The following is a 17118-nucleotide window of genomic DNA, read 5'->3' as shown; positions in this document are numbered from 1 at the left end:
GATAATATACTACATGTGGTGAAGCATCTCTGTGTTTATTTGGCAACTTTCAGTTAGCCTTCATGTTAAGAACCTGGATCTCATCCTTGGCTGTTAGATGTTCAGTTAAGTCAAGGCAGATGACTAACCACCAGGAAGGTGGTTTAGTTGAAGAAAATGGGGGTGGATAGCCCCTTGCCTTGTTAAAATTAAGCACCAAGCCCCAATAGCATTGTTTGTTAACCTCTCAGTTAACATACAGTTCTTATGCCTGGTGCATAAGACATTAGTTTCCACTCCGCACTTTGTGACTCTATAGACAATGGGTACCATCCAACATGCTACTGCAGCTAACGTTCAAAAGTGAACCAGACCCCGTACTCTCCCATTTTATGAAGTGCTAGGCCATGTGTTGACCTCTACCAGGATCAAGGCACTGGTATACCACCAGAACCCAGACATCTTCTCAGCTCTGCACTACGACAGCTTGCAAAATATTTTAATTCTCAGTTTAAAAAAAAACAAACAAAAAAACCAACTTGACTGCTTCTTTAAGACTTTGGTTTCTACTCCCTTCACAGCGAGGTGATTTCCTGTTCAGCTGATAAATTAACCTGAAATGCAGATATGATGCAGTATAAGACTCAAGATCGTCCTCTCTTGACAAGCAGGGATGTTTCTAAAAAGATCTGCTCTGCAAATTATTTTGAGGGAAGCCCATGTCTTTAGTTAGAGAGGAGATCAAGATTCCATGATCACACTGGTCTCTTGGAATCTACAGCTAGGCAGGCTTGGCAATTGCTCCTAATTCTGATGTTGTAGCCTCTTCAGGGCACCACCCTTGTCTTTGCAAAGTGCTATGCCTTGCTAGTGCATAGTAGAAATAAAGCATCTCCCCCTTCTTGGCAGGTAAAATGCTGTAGGTTTTGCTGCATACATACCAGGCAATTAATCTACATCATATTTAAGTGCATCATTAGTGTGTATAAGTCAAGCTGGTATTTCTCCGACTGTTCCCTATTCCTGCAGTTTTTAATTAAATGACTAGTTAAAGAGGAGTGTAAGGCACTCTCAGAAAGCAGCTTATCAGCAGCTGTGTATGGTAGTAGACAGAATAATAAACATGAAAATAAAGCAACAATTGTCCATTTTCACCTACATTTTCCAGACCAGGAAGCCTATTGCAATAAGGTCACATAACGAAGAGAACACACACACACACACACACACACACACACACACACGCGTACGTTGAAGGTAAAACTACATCAACATGAGACTCCTACGCTCTTGGGTACATCTCCAGAGAGAATGTTGCTCTTTGAATGGCCCCTGCTGACCCCAAAAGCTGCCTTTGCTCCAAGCCCCTCCGTTAACACGCTCTGACTTCAGGAGGCGGCGGTCGTGAGCAATGTTTTCTCTGGGCTTGGTCATTCTTTGCTCCTCAGAGCTTGGATTCAGTAACCCTAAAAGCTCATGTTCTTGAGCTTTCCTGGGTCGCAAGAGGATTCAGGGCGAGCGTTGGGGCTTCCTCCAGAGGAAGAGCTTGAAGGACAGGTCGGGTGATACGGTAGCGCTCGGCTCTGTGCAAGTCAGGCAGGGCTATAAAGCAGGCTTTCCCCAGCGCCTTCTGAACAACACGGGGGCCTGTGAAACATCATTTACCACCAGTTTATTTCTCTGCATCATTGGGGGAAAAAAACCTCTTGAAGCTGCAACAATTGGATTTGCGCTATTCAGAGCAGATCTGTGTGCGCACAGCCTGGCAAGGGACAAGAGCATATGGTGTAGATGTTGACTCCCCAGGCTAAGGCTAAGCCCCTTGGTAAGGTGAAGGGGCAGCTCTGTGCTGGCAGAAAAGGTGGGGCCTCAGGCAAAAGGGGTGGGGCTTCTGGCAAGGAGGGGGGGGGCTGACGGCAGCGGGCCTTCAACATGACCCAGACCCACCCCCAGCACTGCCTGGAGCATGCCACTCAGTGCCCCCGCTTTCCCAAGGAAGCGCAAGAGCTGCCCTAAGTGCTCTGGTGGCAATTTAAAGGGCTCAGGGTGCTGCTGCAGGAGCAGCTGGGAACCCCGGATCCCTTTTAATCACTGGGGCCCAGGACAACTGCCCTCCCTCCTAGTGGCAGGCTGGGGTTCTTATTAGCTGGAAAAGCAGTCTGTTTGGGGTGGATGCATCAGCATGGTCACTCACTGCCCTTACCCCCCGAGGAGGTGTTCCCATAGCTGGGGTTGGCTAAGGAATAGACTCCAGCAGCCATCGGACCATCCTGACACTGCCCCCCCACTTCAGAAAGGTGGTGTCCAGACACTATGCCCAGCGTCAGTGGCCAGGCTCTGCTGCCAGGCCTTAGAGAACGTGACATTAACACAGCTGGGAAAGGTACATCGCCACCACCTCTTAAAGCGTCCCCGCAGAGCAGGGGAAACATGGGCAGAAAGAGGACTTCTATCCCGGGAAGAAAGCTAACGGGGACGTTTACGATGCGCAGTGGCCATGAGTAAGAGGGGATCTCCTCCCAGAATCCTCAGCGCATAAGCTTAGATCACATGACCAGCAGAGGAACAAATGATCCAATGGGAAAGCCAGCCTATTCGCTGCTATTGGTTGCAGCACGGCGCAACGGAGAAAGCTTTGTTGTGCTGGTCCAAGACAGTCTGACACCAGTTTGCCGAAGGGCGTTTACTCACACGTCAGTGCTTTGGCTATTGTACAAAGGTACGGCTAGATACAGAGGGGTGAGGTTTCAACCGCTACCGAGTGGTAGAACTGGGAAGGTCGTCACGCCAGCTTCTTAAAGAAGTCCTGCTCGTCTCCTGCTTCATCTGGTACAGGCCTCTTCGTTGCACTGTAAAGAGACAGAGAGCACGTTATCCAACTTGCTCCCTCAAGCCCAAGTGGGCAGGGGAGCCACCCAGGAAGTCCTACACACAACTGTTTTGCTACTTTTATTTCTCTGTCCTGGTCCCCCTTTTCTCCTAGCTTCTCTAAATCACCAGGTTAGGCCTCTGTGTCATCTCATGGCCTCCATAGAGGCCCCTGTGCCTGGAATCCACTTGGAACATGCCAAACCTCAAGCCTCAAAAGCCATTCCCACCAGTTCAAGCAAACCCTAAGCAGCCTTCCTGGGCTCTCTCAAGAGCGTAAGAATGGCCATACTGAGTCAGAGCAGAGGTTCACCTAGCCCAGTATCCTGTCCTCTGACACTGGCCAAATCCAGGTGCCCCAGAGGGAATGATCAGAACAGGGAATCATCTAGTGATCCCACCCTGTCGCCCATTGGGATCTAGGGGTCATAGTGGACCACAAGTTGAATATGAGTCAACAGTGTGATGCTGTTGCAAAAAAAGCAAATATGATTCTAGGTTGTATCAACAGGTGTGTTGTAAGCAAAACTCGTGAAGTCATTCTGCCGTTCTACTCTGCACTAGTTAGGCCTCAGCTGGAGTACTGTGTCCAGTTCTGGGCGCCACATTTCAAGAAAGATGTGGAGAAATTGGAAAGGGTACAGAGAAGAGCGACAAGAATGATTAAAGGTTTAGAGAACATGACCTATGAAGCCAGGCTTCATGAACTGGGCTTGTTTAGTTTGGAAAAAAGAAGATTAAGGGGGGACATGATAGCGGTTTTCAAATATCTAAAAGGGTGTCACAAGGAGGAAGGAGAAAATTTGTTCCTCTTGGTTTCTGAGGACAGGACAAGGAGTAATGGGCTTAAAGTGCAGCAGGGGAGGTTTAGATTGGACATTAGGAAAAAATTCCTAACTGTCAGGGTGGTCAAATATTGGAATAAATTGCCAAGGGAGGTGGTGGAATCTCCTTCTCTGGAGATATTTAAGAACAGGTTAGATAGACATCTGTCAGGGATGGTGTAGACGGAGCTTGGTCCTGCCTTGAGGGCGGGGGGCTGGACTCGATGACCTCTCGAGGTCCCTTCCAGTCCTATTATTCTATGATTCTATGATTCCCAGCTTCTGACAGAGGGTTAGAGGCACCATTTCTACCCATCCTGGCTAAGAGCCATTGAGGGACCTATCCTCCATGAATTTATCTAGTTCTTTTTTGAACTCTGCTCAACTCTGGCATGGAGTCCCACAGATTGACTGTTCACTGTGCGAAGAAAAACTTCCCTTTGTTTGTTTTAAACCTGCTGCCTATTCATTTCATTTGGTGACCCCGTAGTGCTTATGTTATGGGAACAAGTAAATAACTTTTCTTTATTCATTTTCTCCAGGCCTGTCATGATTTTACAGACCTCTATCCTATCCCCCCTTAGTCTCCTCTCTTCTAAGCTGAAAATTCCCAGTCTTTTTAATCTCTTCATATGGCAGCTGCTCCAAACCTCTCATCATTTTTGTTGCCCCTTTCTAAACTTTTTTCCAATGCCAAGATATCTTTGGAGATGAGGCGGCCACATCTGTCCGCTGTATTCAGGATGTGGGCGTCCCATGGATTTATACAGAGGCAATAAGCTATTCTCTGTCTTAGTCGCTATCCCTTTTTAAACAATTCCTATCACTGTCTGCTTTTTTGATGGCCGCTGCCCATCGAGTGGCTGTTTTCAGAGAACTATCCACAGTGACTCCAAGATCTCTCTCAAGCGGTAGCAGCTAGTTTAGTCCCCAGAGTCAGGTTGCTTTCCCTCCCCTGAAAGCACAGACACCCTCAAGTTGGGCGCTTCCTTATCCTGCAACAATGGCTGCCCTCAACTTTCGGATTGCCCCTTTCCTGCATGAATTCTGAGTGTACGGGGGCAAACCATGGCAGACCAATCCCTGTCTCCCAAGACCAGCTCCTCTGGCCTGCTGCACAAACAGAGCAAGAGGCAGGTGTCTGACAGCCACAGCAACACTATCCGCCTAGAATTGGTTATGCTAGTCAACAGGACTGATCCCAGAGTGAACAGCCTCGGCCTGTTTCTGCAAGAACACAAAGTAGTTTACACACGTTCCCCTCATTTGCAAGCAAACCCCAGAGTGCTACAAGCTCACAGTAACTCAGGGATGGAGGGAAATTTGTGTTTTGACCAAGGAAGTCAAAAAGCCCCATTTTACAGGCTCGGAAGAGTCTGGACATGAATTTGTCTCTATCATACCCTTCATTGACCCGTGGTAGCAGCCTGGCATCTCAGGAAAGAGCCTTGTTTTCTTGGGACACAGACACTGAAGGGGAAGCGTTCAGCAGCCGTACTGGGCAGGGGGCAATTTAATGGTTGACAGTTTAGTTACTTCAGAATTTAATGATTGTGCAGAAAAGTGCCATTCGCAAGCCTGGCACCCTTGTGACAAGGGATAACGTTAGCACACGCGCCAAGGAGGAGCGCGTGCCAAGGCACCCCGGCGGATGGACGTTACTCCTGCATTTCTCACACGCATCAAGGAAGCCTCCTGCTGGCAGAGAAATCTTTGCATCTGTGAGTTTGAATCAGGGCCAAGCATTCAAGCCCAGGCAGCCTCCCCGCCTCCCTTTTCAGGCCTATTGCTGCTCTGCCCGTCTAAAAGCACTTTCCTCTGGCAATCCGAGGCACTGTGGGCCTCACTGGAGCGGCCATCGTTGACCCTGACACGACGAACCTGTGGGAGGACAGTGGGAGGCTAAGCTGTTAGTGCCGTATACTCCGGGGGAGGCACTAACACAGCCTGATCCTTCCTCTCCTACCCACCCGAGGGAGAGCCCGATGCCTTTGGCAGTCAGGCACCAAGGCTTTCCTAAGAAGTCTCTGATGCGGGGAGAGAGTTGGTGGCACCTACAAATCTCTGCGGCCAGGCAGCTATTTGAGTGAATGTTCTGGAAAGCTGAGGGCAGTTTAGGAGCAGGCAGACTGCATTACGCTGTGCTCGGGTCCCAAAGAGCATTAGCCTTACGAGCCGCCCAGCGATTCGCTAATCCTCTTTGGCAGCAAGCCCACCAGAATCTCGCTGTCCTGGCCCCACCTCGGCCAGAGGGTTCCCCACACACACAGCCGGCGGTGAGAACGCTCACCAATTTTCGCTCCCCAACAGTAAGCGGAGGAAAGGTTATAATGCTGGGCCACTAGCAGTCACTCCAAGTGGAGTGGTGTATTTACACACGCTGTACAATGTTAAATATAAGCAGTCTGAGGGGGACTTGAATTCAGACAAGGAGTGGACGAGTCAACTCCATCAGCCAGATGGAAAGAGGGCCCCTGGAAACGGGGCTGGGGCCTACTCAAAATCACCTCAGAATGTGGGTAACTAACCACAGAATGTCCTAAACTTACAGTTAATTATAAGATGAGCATCGCTCAGGCCGGCACCTCCATGCCTCCCCCTCTCCCCCGTCACACATCCCCAGGTGAGGGGCTAGGAGCTGCCTCCCAGGGGCACTCGCTGTGGGGCAGGGCTGTAGGGGGGCAAGAGGGGTGGGGAAAGCTTATGGGATGCAGGACATTGGGTCCATGTTGAGGAAGGGAGCTGGGAAATACGGGGGGCGGGGGGGGAGAGTGAGGGGCTCTGTGGAGTCTGCATCTGGGAGAGGGTGTCCTGGTCTCTGACCCCCACCCTGCTGCTGCCTCCTCTCCCATTCGGCACCCGGATGTGGGGGAAGGGCGAGGGCACTTGATCTCCCCCAGCCCCCTGGCCGACAGGATCAACAGCTCCCGGAGCCCCATGCTGAGAAGCATCCTTCAGCCAGCAAGATGTGCTCTGCTTTCTCCCCACACAAGTTCTGAAAATGAAAATGCCAGTTGTTCAGTGCTTATCTGAATACTAGCGTGAGGGGGATGTGCTAGGCCACTGGTCCGGTTCCCCACTCCCTGCAGCCTGGCCCTTGACTGCAGTTCTTACAACACTGTGCCCCTCGGATCTCGGCGACAGCTCTGTTTCTGGTAGCGAACGGAGAGCTCAGCTGGTCTACGTGACGCAGCAGCGTGCGCTACAGCCCGTGACTTCGAGAGCGAGCACTAACAGGCGTGTGCCGACCCTGCTAGAGCACGCTGAGGCCCCTGGTGCGTTTTAACGTCCTGTTCAAATTCATCTCTTGGCAAACAGTAGCAGCGTCTACTTGCGTGGTATGAAACAGCACCACGAGAACGCCCAGCCGGGAGCTCACGCTTAGGCTCTGAGCCTTCATTGGCAAAACCCGCTTCTTCAGAGGAGTTTGAGACTCAAGTTCATCTGCAGTGGGTTTTGCCTGCGAAAGCGCAGGATACCATCTCCATTTGTGTTACTCTCCAAGGGTGCGTCTACTCAGCACCCGAAACTCGAAAGAAGATACGCAAATTGCACATTATTTCTATTGTATTGCAAAATTTGGTGCATCTACACAATGCGTTATTTTGAAATTTGGCGCTACTTCGCCACATCCCTCGTGGAACGAGGGTTACAAGGAGGCCGAAATATTTGAAAGTTATTTCGAAATAACAGGCGTGTTTCAAAGATGTGGGATACCTCCGGTATCGTGAAATAGCCCCGCTGTCCAGACATACCCTGAGGTGCCACAGGACCACTCGTTACAGACTAACACGGTTCCCCCTCAGACTCTCAGGCCCTGCAACACTGATCACTTAGCGCACTTCAGCGGACACATGGTGGAGCACACGTTCCTGTCCCCTGGAGACGGGCTGGGCTGGCACAGGGCTCTGAGCTAGAGCTAGGCCAGGTGCGGCGTGAGCTGGTGCCAACGGATCCCTGCGTGTTTGAAGAGGTAGCGCAGTTCCCATCGGAGGAAGCAGCAGCAGCTCTTACCTGAGGTTTCGCGCCCTCTTTAACGCTTGCCGAGATCCCGAGGCTTTTGAGGATGGTTTCCAAGGGAACATAGTCACCAGGGGAATCCTGCGCCAAGTGCAGGAGCAGCTTCTCGCCGCCTGAAAGAACAGGAAGGGCAGAAAGGTCACGACGAGGGACAGCCAGCCGTCAGCCAGGCAGAGAGTGGACACATGCCAAGGAGCCACTGACGGGCAGCCAGGCCCGCCCACTTCCAAAGCAGGGCAGCTCACCTTAGGGACAGGAAAGTTAACTGGGAATGGAGAGGCTTAGCAGGGGGAGGCTTTCTGGTTCCTATGAACCAGTGGGGTCTGGGCAACCCCCCGCCTGCCCAGAGCAGCCCCCATCTGTGGTGGACTCAGGCACATGGCAGGCAGGAGCTGCTCCCCCTGCGCGGAGCAACACCTCCCGTGTTGGGGAGGGGGTCCACTCCAGCCCGGCTGTAGTGGGCTACCCCAACTCGAACACCCCACCACCACCACCTCTTCATCGGCTAAGGATCACATTTAACTGGTTAACCAATGAAATGGGATTTTACATGCCTAGCTCCCGGGCACGCCAAGGAGAGCGAACCAGACAGCACCACACTCCTAGGGGGGCAGATCAGACTGCCTGCCGTGCCCCAATCAAGCCCAGGCAGCCGGTCCCAGGCCACACTAGAATCGCTGCAGCGGCACAGCCTTGCCAAGGTAGCGGTAGTGCTGCTAGCGCAGACGCTGGGCTGACGGGGGAAGAGTTCTCCTGTTGACGTCACGATGCCACCGCGGCTACATCCGTGGGAGACGCTCTCCCCCCCTGCGCACACTGTACCAACTAGCAGGGTGGCTGGGGAAGCGTAGATCACTCCGGGGACACCCGAAGCAAGGATACCAAAGCAGCACGAGTGTGCAGGAACCCCCAGCAAACTGGCCTGACCCACGTGCTCACGTCAATGACAGCTGCAGCCGCTCTGGAGTGGGGAGACGCTGGACGCCCTCTGCTACAGGTTGTAGGAGGTTTCCTGCAACTCCAAAGCCCACATGTCCCTACTGGCTTGGCAAACAGCCCCCCCTTATTGCTCAGCTCCACGCGGTTGCCAGCTCCCCGCTGAAAGGGCAGGAAGACGGCTCTGCTGCAGAATGGAGGGCAGCCGGACAGACAGGTTGAAATTCTAATCTGGACTCCCTAGTCCGGCAACACCCCTCGTCCGCCATCACTGGGGTGGCCCTGTGGGAGTATTCACAGGGATGAGCTGGCAGGATGGGGCCAGGACCATTTCCAGTCTGGAGTGCAGGGGGAAGCAGGGCCTGCTGGGCCAGGACCAGGGAGGTTTAACCTGCAGTGTCACTTGAAACTTCCTCTTCACAATAAAAGCCTTCTACAAACCCGGATGTTAGCCTGGGTCTCACGCCCTGCACCGGGAAGTAAGCCGTTCCACACACCCACGTGGGACAGGTGCACTCTGGATTGCCTGCTGCTTTACAATCCAGCATCTAAATATTAGCAGCAACGGTTTTAGTCCCACAGAAGGGGCAGCATTTTAGCTAGGGAGCGTTTGGGGCTTTGTTAAGACCTTGTTTTAAGGAAGCGTTTGGATGCTTTTTACCATGCTGCCCCCTGGTGGTAAGAACTGGGCCCAGCTTGTAAAAAACGGGAACGCAGCGTTCGAGAAAGCTACAAGAGGTGGGGGCAGCGTCAGCACGCCCGGATCTTAAATAGGCTGAAGGACACTGAGCTACAGACAAATCCCATTGCGAGATAAGCCAGGTGTCAGCATTAGCTGCACTGTCTGAGCTCTTCTGGCTGGAAATTTCCCTCCGAGACCATCCAGGGGTGGGGAAGTCTAAGGCCAGGGGGCCAGACTCAGCCCCCAGTTTGTGAGAGCTGGCCCCCGAGGCTTGGGGCTCTCCCCCACCCCCAGGATTGGGGAGTCCATACTGGTGCTCCAGCCCTGCGGCTGCCCCACAGCCCACACTGCGGCATAACCTGCGAGTCGGAGTCAGGCAAGCCAGAGCCGGATCTGACCCACAGGTTATGCTGGGGCAGGGAAGGGGGGGGGGGCAGGGGCGATGCCTAAGAGTGACAGGTGACATGGAGCCATGTGTGTCCCTGGGGAGCTGTGCCAGGAAAGCCCTCCCCCAGAGCCTCCACCCCCAGCCTGTTCCTGCACCCTCCCTCCCATCCAGACCCCACACTCCTGCTTCCCGGCAGATCCCTCCCACATATTGAACCCCTCAGTTTTGGGCTCATCCCAGAGCCTGGGGGGTGGGGGCACAAAGTCTACTAGCCTCCCCCTCCCCCCTGCAGACTCTGGGGTGCAAGGGGAATGTGGGGAGTATCTTTCTGCTTCTCAGTCAGGGAGGGGTGGGGGTGTTCTGGCGTCTCACTTTTGTGCGGCCCCCTTCCCACACCCAACTGATCTTTCTGGGGGTCAGAGGCCCCCGACCCATAAAAGGTTCCCCACCCTTGAATGCAGCCTCTTGCTAACTGCATGGTTTCAAGACTGTGGAAACCAGATGCATGAACCCCCATGCAGACCTGCCAAGCAGGGCTTGTTGGAGGGCAGATCTCAATTTGTAGGCAGTAGAGACCCTGCTTTTTCCAGGGTCTGAGAAAACCATAAAAGAGACATAACGGGCCTAATGTATTTCCCTACCCGCCCCCTCCTAGTTATCTGGGAAACCTCCCCACCCTCGAACCAGTGGTCTTGATTTCTCTAGGCAGAGGTTCTTTGACCAGCCAAATTGCTCTGAGTGGGTTGTCTAGAAACTTGTGTCCTTCGCGAGCAGCTATAGGGATGTCAAATCCCAGGTACTTGGTTAACCGGTTCAATGTAGCGTTGAAGCAGTTAACCAACGAAGCGGGGCTGGGAGCCAGCAGCCCTGCAGTGGGGCCCAGTGGGGCTGGAACAGCCGTCCACCCGTGGTGAGCAGGGCCCGTTCGCATCCCTAGCCAGTTCCCCGTCGTCTCGATGGAGGGACGCTCCTTTGCTCACCTCGACTGACTACGATCATCCCTCCACTCTGCAAGAGGTCGCCGCTGAAGTTGCCCTGGATGCCGTCTGCGTTCGCCTGAGGGGAAATAAAGCCCGAGTCCCGTGCAAGTGTGACACAAAGGCCTCATCCTGAGGCTGCTCAAGGCCACTCCAGCCTGTGGGACACCAGGGTCCCGCGTGCACCCACAGAAGTCCTGCAAGAGCTCCGCACAGGTGTGGGCAGGCCTTCAGCGGGTGCCTTGCCGCCGGTCCAGCCCAGGGATTACCAAACGATGAGTCGCGGCCCAGCACCGGGTGAGGGAATGCCAGGCCCTAGGTCTCCTTGCTGCAGGGGATCAGGTGAGCAGTGGGAGGGCTAAGGCAGCTCCCCGCCTGTACTGGCACCGCAGGCTGCGCTGGGCCTTGGAAGCGGCTGGCAGCAGGCCCGGCTCCTAGGCGGAGGGGGGAAAGAGCGCACAGGGCTCCCCACCACTAGCCCCACATTCACACTGGCTGGGAACCTGCTGCCGGCTGCTTCCGGGCGCAGCCTGGTCTGCGGTGCCAGGAGAGGCAGGAAGTCCCGTTAGCACCCCCGCTGCACGGCTGACTGGGAGCCACTCAAGGGAAGCCCCTTCTGCCCCAGCCCTGGACCCCCAAGCTGGAGCCCCCTTCTACACTCCAAAGCTCCCGCCCTCAGCCCCACCCCGGAGCCCACCCTCCAGTCAAACTATGTTGAGCTGCAGCAGCAACAATTTTCATCACTTGGGTCAGGAGGGGAGGGGAAAAAAAGGGTTGAAACCCCCCTGGGCTAGCTGGGCTAGTCTCTCACCTTGGTGACGACTTCTCGAACGGGTTTCCCCAGAGCAGCGGGAACGATACTCAAGACATTGTACCTGGGGAGGAGAATGAACGTTCACATTGGCCACCTGAAAAGTTGGTGCAGGGGGAGGAGACACAGCTCTGCCGGGTAATTCAGATTAGTCAATGGAGTTGGGAGCAAATCCTCTGCTGGCATCAAGACTCAAGCCCTCTCAGGGAGATCCACTCGCTTGTTACAGGACGCTGGCTATGGAATGTTGTCACAGACCAACACTGAAGACAGACACCCCCCAAAGACCCAACGTGCACGCTCTATCCTGTCCTTGAGGACCGACTGTTTGGGCATCAGTTAATTCGGACTCCATGGGATGGTGGCAGTGCTCTGCCAACACAATCTGGCTCCGGAAAGGGTCCGCCTGCTGGGAGAACTGTAGGCCATTTCTCTACACCCGCACAGGGCAAGCGGTGTAACGGACAAGCCTGTCCTCTTGGCACGTAGGGGTATAACCAGGGAGACAGGCAGAGCTAGGGCTAGACGCAAGGCTCTGAGAATTCAGAGGTCAGGACCGAGGCAGGTATTAAGCTAAGCAACAAATGCAACTGCCCAGGATCACCTTTTCCACGCCTCCTCCAGCCAGCGCAGCTGAGTGTGTGACAGGCGACTGGCTTTGCATGGGAACGTTGTAGTGAGGGATCAGTAAGGAAGGGAGCCCCTGAACCTCAGGGCTGTAGCCAGAGTAGCTGCCGAGCGACCAGATGGGAGAACGTGCTCGTTAGCCCGAGTCATGCTGCCCCCGGTTGCACAGGATCGGCACAGGCCTTGCACCCAGCCTCTTCCTCCCTTGGGGCAGAGGAGCTGGTGGGCAGGCTGCGTGGCCAGCAGCAGCATGTGCCCCAGGGGAGAAGAGAGTTGGATGTGACAACGCCCCACTGAGCCATGGGACGAGCGAGTTCTAGTAGCCTGGCACAAGGCCAGCCAGAGCCACTGGATCTGGGATCACTCTGGCGTGCCCAGTCACCGAGTTCTGTTTTCCTCTGAGCCCCGTACGTTTGCTCAAGCCACGCAGAGCTGGTTCAGGGCAGCTGCCACAGGCCCTGCAGTCTGGGGAGCCCCACGACAGCCACCTCAATTGTCCTAAGATTGCCGCTCCCACCACCATTCCCTGTAGCATAGGGGCAGGAACCAGAGCAGCCCAGTTCACTCCGCCTCACCGCCCGCTCCCGGCCTGCTGCCGGTGGCATCTCCGCCACAGCAGGAAGCAGGGTGCTCTGGCCCCACGGCGCTCGGTTTCCCACTTCCCTCCCAGCTCAGAGCACAGCAGGCTGCCGGGCTGCCCTGGCTCCAGCCACCGTGGTCAGCGTGCGGGGGGCTGCCCTGTGCCTGGCCACCAGAAATCCCCCAGTCACATGGGGAAGGAGGCAGAGCAGAGGTGGGAAGGGGTATGGTGGGGGCAAGGCCTTTGAGGGGGGACGGGGCTGCCCTGGGTGCCCTGTTCACACATTAACGATTATCAAAGTAATAAAGCAATAGGCAGGAGCTGGCGTCCCAGGTGGGTCTGTGTGGAGGGAGCCTTGAGGTTTACCACAGGGCAGCCCTTTCCCAGACCTACCCTGAATTCAGCTCTGCCCCAGAGCAGGGGGGTGCTGTGTCCTGCTACACCGGGCCCCACCCTCCTTAGCCTCCTTCACGTGGCTCGGAGGCAGGGCTGAGGTCACCTCAGGCCGGGGACAAGAGAACAGTAGGAGCCACCCACCTTTTGAAACCCAGGTCATTGTAGCACTTCTTGGACTCGTCCAGGTAGAGCTCTGGGGGGAGGAACAGGGAGGTTAACAACCCCGCCGGGGTCTCCGCAGTATTTGCGTCATGCTCGGAGAGCTCCGGGACAGCCAGCCAAGCAGCTAGTGGCAACCACACGCCTAGTCTCCAGGCACAGCGCACAAAACACCTTTATCAGGCAAGACCAGGGAACCGACAGCTTCCACAGGCCCCCCAAGCGAGGCGACCCAAGGGCTCAGCACCGCAGTGCTGGGCCCTCCGCTACACAGCCCTCAGAGCCGCCCGGAGCAGTGTGCCCACAGCGATTTGAAGGGCCTGGGGCAACTGCCTGCCCTTCGCCCCTCCCATCACTAGGCCCGAGCCAGATACTGCCTCTAACCTAGTTGCTGCTGCTCCCCGCCCCCTTGGCCCAAGCCTATAATCCACCGGAGACAGCTCCCCTAGGAGCACCCCGGGCGCATCAGCACCACGTGCTGCAAGGCGCACTCCCCAGTAGGAGCTGCCTGAGGATTCGTGGCGCCGTTTTCCACCGGAGGGTGCACTGTGACTGTTCCCCAGGGAATGGACCATTGGCTTGGATTGCAGCCAGGTCCATTTGGGGGTATGGACAGAAAAGCTGCCATCAGAGGGGTGGTGGGGATCCAGGAGGAAATCAGGCCAAGAGTGGGCCAGACTTGCAGCCGCAAGTACATAAGAACAGCCATTCAGGTCAGACCAATGGTCCATCCAGCCCGGTAGCCTGTTTGCGGATAGTGGCCAATGCCAGATGCCCCAGAGGGAGGGAACACAACAGGTAATCCTCACGACCCCTTTCCTGCCATCCATTTCCAGACAAACAGAGGCTAGGGACATCATTCCTACCCATCCTGGCCAATAGCCATTGATGGATCTAACCACCATGAATCTATCTAGCTCTTTTTAGAACCCTGTTAAAGTCCTAGCCTCCACCACATCCTCTGGCAAGGAGTTCCACAGGTTGACTGTGCGCTGAGTGAAGAAAACTTCCTTTTGTTTCTTTTAAACCTGCTGCCTATTCATTTCATTTGGTGACCCCTAGTTCTTAAAATGTGGGAATAAGTAAATAACTTTTCCTTAGTCACTTTCTCCACACCGGTCATGATTTTATAGACCTCTATCCTATCCCCACTGTGTGGGCAAGTCCCCAAGGCCCCCACCTAGCGCAGAATCAGGAGGGCAGCACATCCGGCCGGGAAAGGCTATGCTGGGGCACTGTGGCTATTACCCAGATGACATGGGTCACAGGGGCCACACGCAAGCTAGGGCAGCCCCAGGAGATAGGAGCGCTACCCGCCAACTTGTTTGGACTGTTAGCAGGTAAATTATCTGTTCCATCTCCTCTTTCGCTGCAACACCAACTACCTTCCCTAGAGCTGAACAAGGGCTCCAGGAAGCTCGAAAGCTTGTCCCTCTCTTCAACAGAAGTCAGTCGAATAAAAGACATTACCTCACCCCCTTGTCTCCGATATCCTGGTCAGGTACAGCTCCACCAACACTGCATCTCTCACTTAATTACTTCCCTGCCACTGCAGGAGCCTCAGGCATTGATACACCTCAGCCCCTCCTAGTCAATGCCTCCGGCACGGAGGACATGCATGTGGCAGCCATGTAATCGGTCCTGCACCTGGGCTGTATACTTCAGAACCAGCCTAAGTCCCGCCAAGTCTATTTCTTCACACAACCCACAGTCAATCTATGGAACTCCTTGCTAGAGGAAGCCGTGAAGACTAGGACTTTAACAGGGTTCAAAAAAGAGCTCGATACATTCATGGAGGACAGGTCCATCAATGGCTATTAGCAAGGATGGGCAGGAATGGGTGTCCCTAACCTCGGTTTGTCAGAGGCTTAGAACGGGTGACAGGGGAGGGATCGCTCGATTCCCTGTTCTGTTCCCTCCCTCTGGGGCACCTGGCATTGGCCGCTGTCGGAAGGCAGGACACTGGGCTAGATGGTCCTTTGGTCTGACTCAGCATGGCCGTTCTCATATGAACAAAGGCTCCTGTACTTTGCATTACGGACTGGGTGCAGCATTTCCCCAGCTGTGAGAGCAGAGCTAACAAAGTGCGTAGCAGCTCTTGGAGGTAGAAGCTGCCCCCGTGCACCCTCCCTAGTCCTACCTCCTTTGAAGTAGTTCCCATCGATAAACTCCTGCAGGCCTACGCTTTCCGGCCCGACGCCGACCAGGCGGACATTGTGACCGTCCAGCAGCTCTTTCAGTTTGCTGGTCTCCTTGGCAATCCAGCGGCAAACCTGGCAGCCAAACCTCCGCAGGAAGAAGACCACGCAGGGCTGGTCCCGCCACAGCGCCTGCAGCTCCACCACCTGCGGAGAGGTAGGACCGGTAGCCACAGGCCCAGCCCTGGGAAAGCTTTTTCACCCTCACAGCAGAACTTAGTTTATAGCAACCTCCAATTCCGGGGCCACTGTCCATTGGCTGGCGGTTTGTTTCAGGAGTTCAGAGGAGTTCCCAGGTACAGCAACAGAGGGACTAAGAGCCCTGCGCCACCTGGTGGGTTATGGCTGCGTCGTCTGATTTTAGTGGAGCAGACACACATGGCAGAAGCGACGCGCAGAAAGCCATGACAAGGTGGATACAGAAGAGGCCTAATGATCAAGCACACTCAGCATCCACCCTCGGGGACAATTTAGCAGGGAGAGTTCTCCGTGGGAGCTGGGTGCAGCCAACAACAGGGCCTGTCTGAGAACTGAGCTCTCTTGGAAAACAGGCCAACAGCAGAAGAACTGAGAAGGTTTCTCTCTGAAGGACAGAAGACAGAGTCTGGGGGGGATGCGCTACTTGCCTAGGAGGACAGGCAAGTATAAAAAAACAAGACGGGTTCTTATTACCCCAGCTTGTCCCTGCCACATGGGGCAGACGGAGCCAATCATTATTATTCTGGCAAGTCAAAAACAAAGGCAGGAACCCACACAGCGGTGAAAGTAACTTAAAATTTCTTAAAGGTACTTGTCCTGTTGCAACCCAGGGCCCTGTCATAGAGCTGGAAGAGAGTTCAGGAGGTCATCAAGTCCTGCCCCCTGCCCAAGGCAGAACCAATCCCAACTAAATCAACCCAGCCAGGGCTTTGTCAAGCCGAGACTTAAAAACCACCAGGGATGGAGATTCCACCATCTCCCTAGGTGACCCATTCCAGTGCTTCCCAGCCCCTCCTAGGGAAATAGCTTGGGGCTGGCTTTTGCCAGATCGAACTGGGCAGCAGGACACACCCGCTTCCTTTCACCTCTGCCCTTACATCACACAGGGCACCGAAGAGGACCTGCTGCAGGTATTAGGGACACATCATCACCCGGCCAGAGCGGGATTACTCCTTGCTGCCTGGGCCGCTCGGGGGCTAGTTTTCAGGCGCCTAAGGCAAACAGCTGGCTGAGAGCTGCAGAGGCCTGGCCCAGCCAGACACCCAACGCGGGGAGCACCAGAGGTTCATAGCGTGACCAGGAGCCAGCAACATCTCCAGGGGTCATTCGGAACCGGGTTCCCTTGGCCCGGGTCTGGCTCTTCCCCAGGGGATTTGGCCCGTGCTAGCTGCGGAGCGGCCTCTCCCGGGGGCAGGGGGCTGGCCCCGGCTGCCAGCTCGGGGCAAACCCGGGGCTGCTGCAGGGCGAGGCTCGTGCGCCCTGCTCTGACTCGGGGCCGCCCATGGAGGGGGCAGGGGGCCGACACCCCGCCCCTCTCACCTGCCCGCTCACGGCATGCTTCAGCGGGTTGGCCCCCACCCGGGCGAGATCCACAGCGGCCATGGCTCGCAGCGCCCCGGAGCGATCAGCTGGGCCGGGTCCACATGTGACCCCGCCGGCCGGGGGCACGCCCTTCTCATCTGTATGCAGGAGCT

At 55.2% G+C, this 17118-nt stretch overlaps 1 protein-coding gene across 1 annotated transcript; it reads right to left on the bottom strand.

The window, feature by feature from the left end:
- Positions 1-2647: 2647 nt before the first annotated feature.
- Positions 2648-17118, bottom strand: PRXL2B (peroxiredoxin like 2B). The gene is made up of 7 exons (XM_006124682.4): positions 16964-17118; positions 15388-15592; positions 13230-13281; positions 11486-11549; positions 10678-10753; positions 7686-7804; positions 2648-2828 (listed from the first exon to the last, which is right to left on the bottom strand). Exons 1-7 carry the CDS (start codon positions 17024-17026, stop codon positions 2802-2804), a joined length of 606 nt encoding a protein of 201 aa, XP_006124744.2. The 5' UTR covers positions 17027-17118; the 3' UTR covers positions 2648-2801.

This window comes from Pelodiscus sinensis, chromosome 23, assembly GCF_049634645.1.
Source record: "Pelodiscus sinensis isolate JC-2024 chromosome 23, ASM4963464v1, whole genome shotgun sequence".
In the NCBI taxonomy this organism is placed as follows: Eukaryota; Metazoa; Chordata; order Testudines; family Trionychidae; genus Pelodiscus; species Pelodiscus sinensis.
The sequence above is the reverse complement of the archived record's forward strand: the minus strand, read 5'-3'. Positions and strand labels throughout refer to the sequence as shown.

What these genes read in the sequence shown, in the direction of transcription:
- PRXL2B (XM_006124682.4), bottom strand. Translation starts at nt 17,026, where the DNA reads ATGGCCGCTGTGGATCTCGCCCGGGTGGGGGCCAACCCGCTGAAGCAT. An exon ending in AATGACCTGGGTTTCAAAAG is followed by an intron (nt 11,550 to 13,229) that starts GTGGGTGGCTCC and finishes TCTCCTCCCCAG; the next exon opens with GTACAATGTCTTGAGTATCG. An exon ending in AAGAGGGCGCGAAACCTCAG is followed by an intron (nt 2,829 to 7,685) that starts GTAAGAGCTGCT and finishes GTCTCTTTACAG; the next exon opens with TGCAACGAAGAGGCCTGTAC.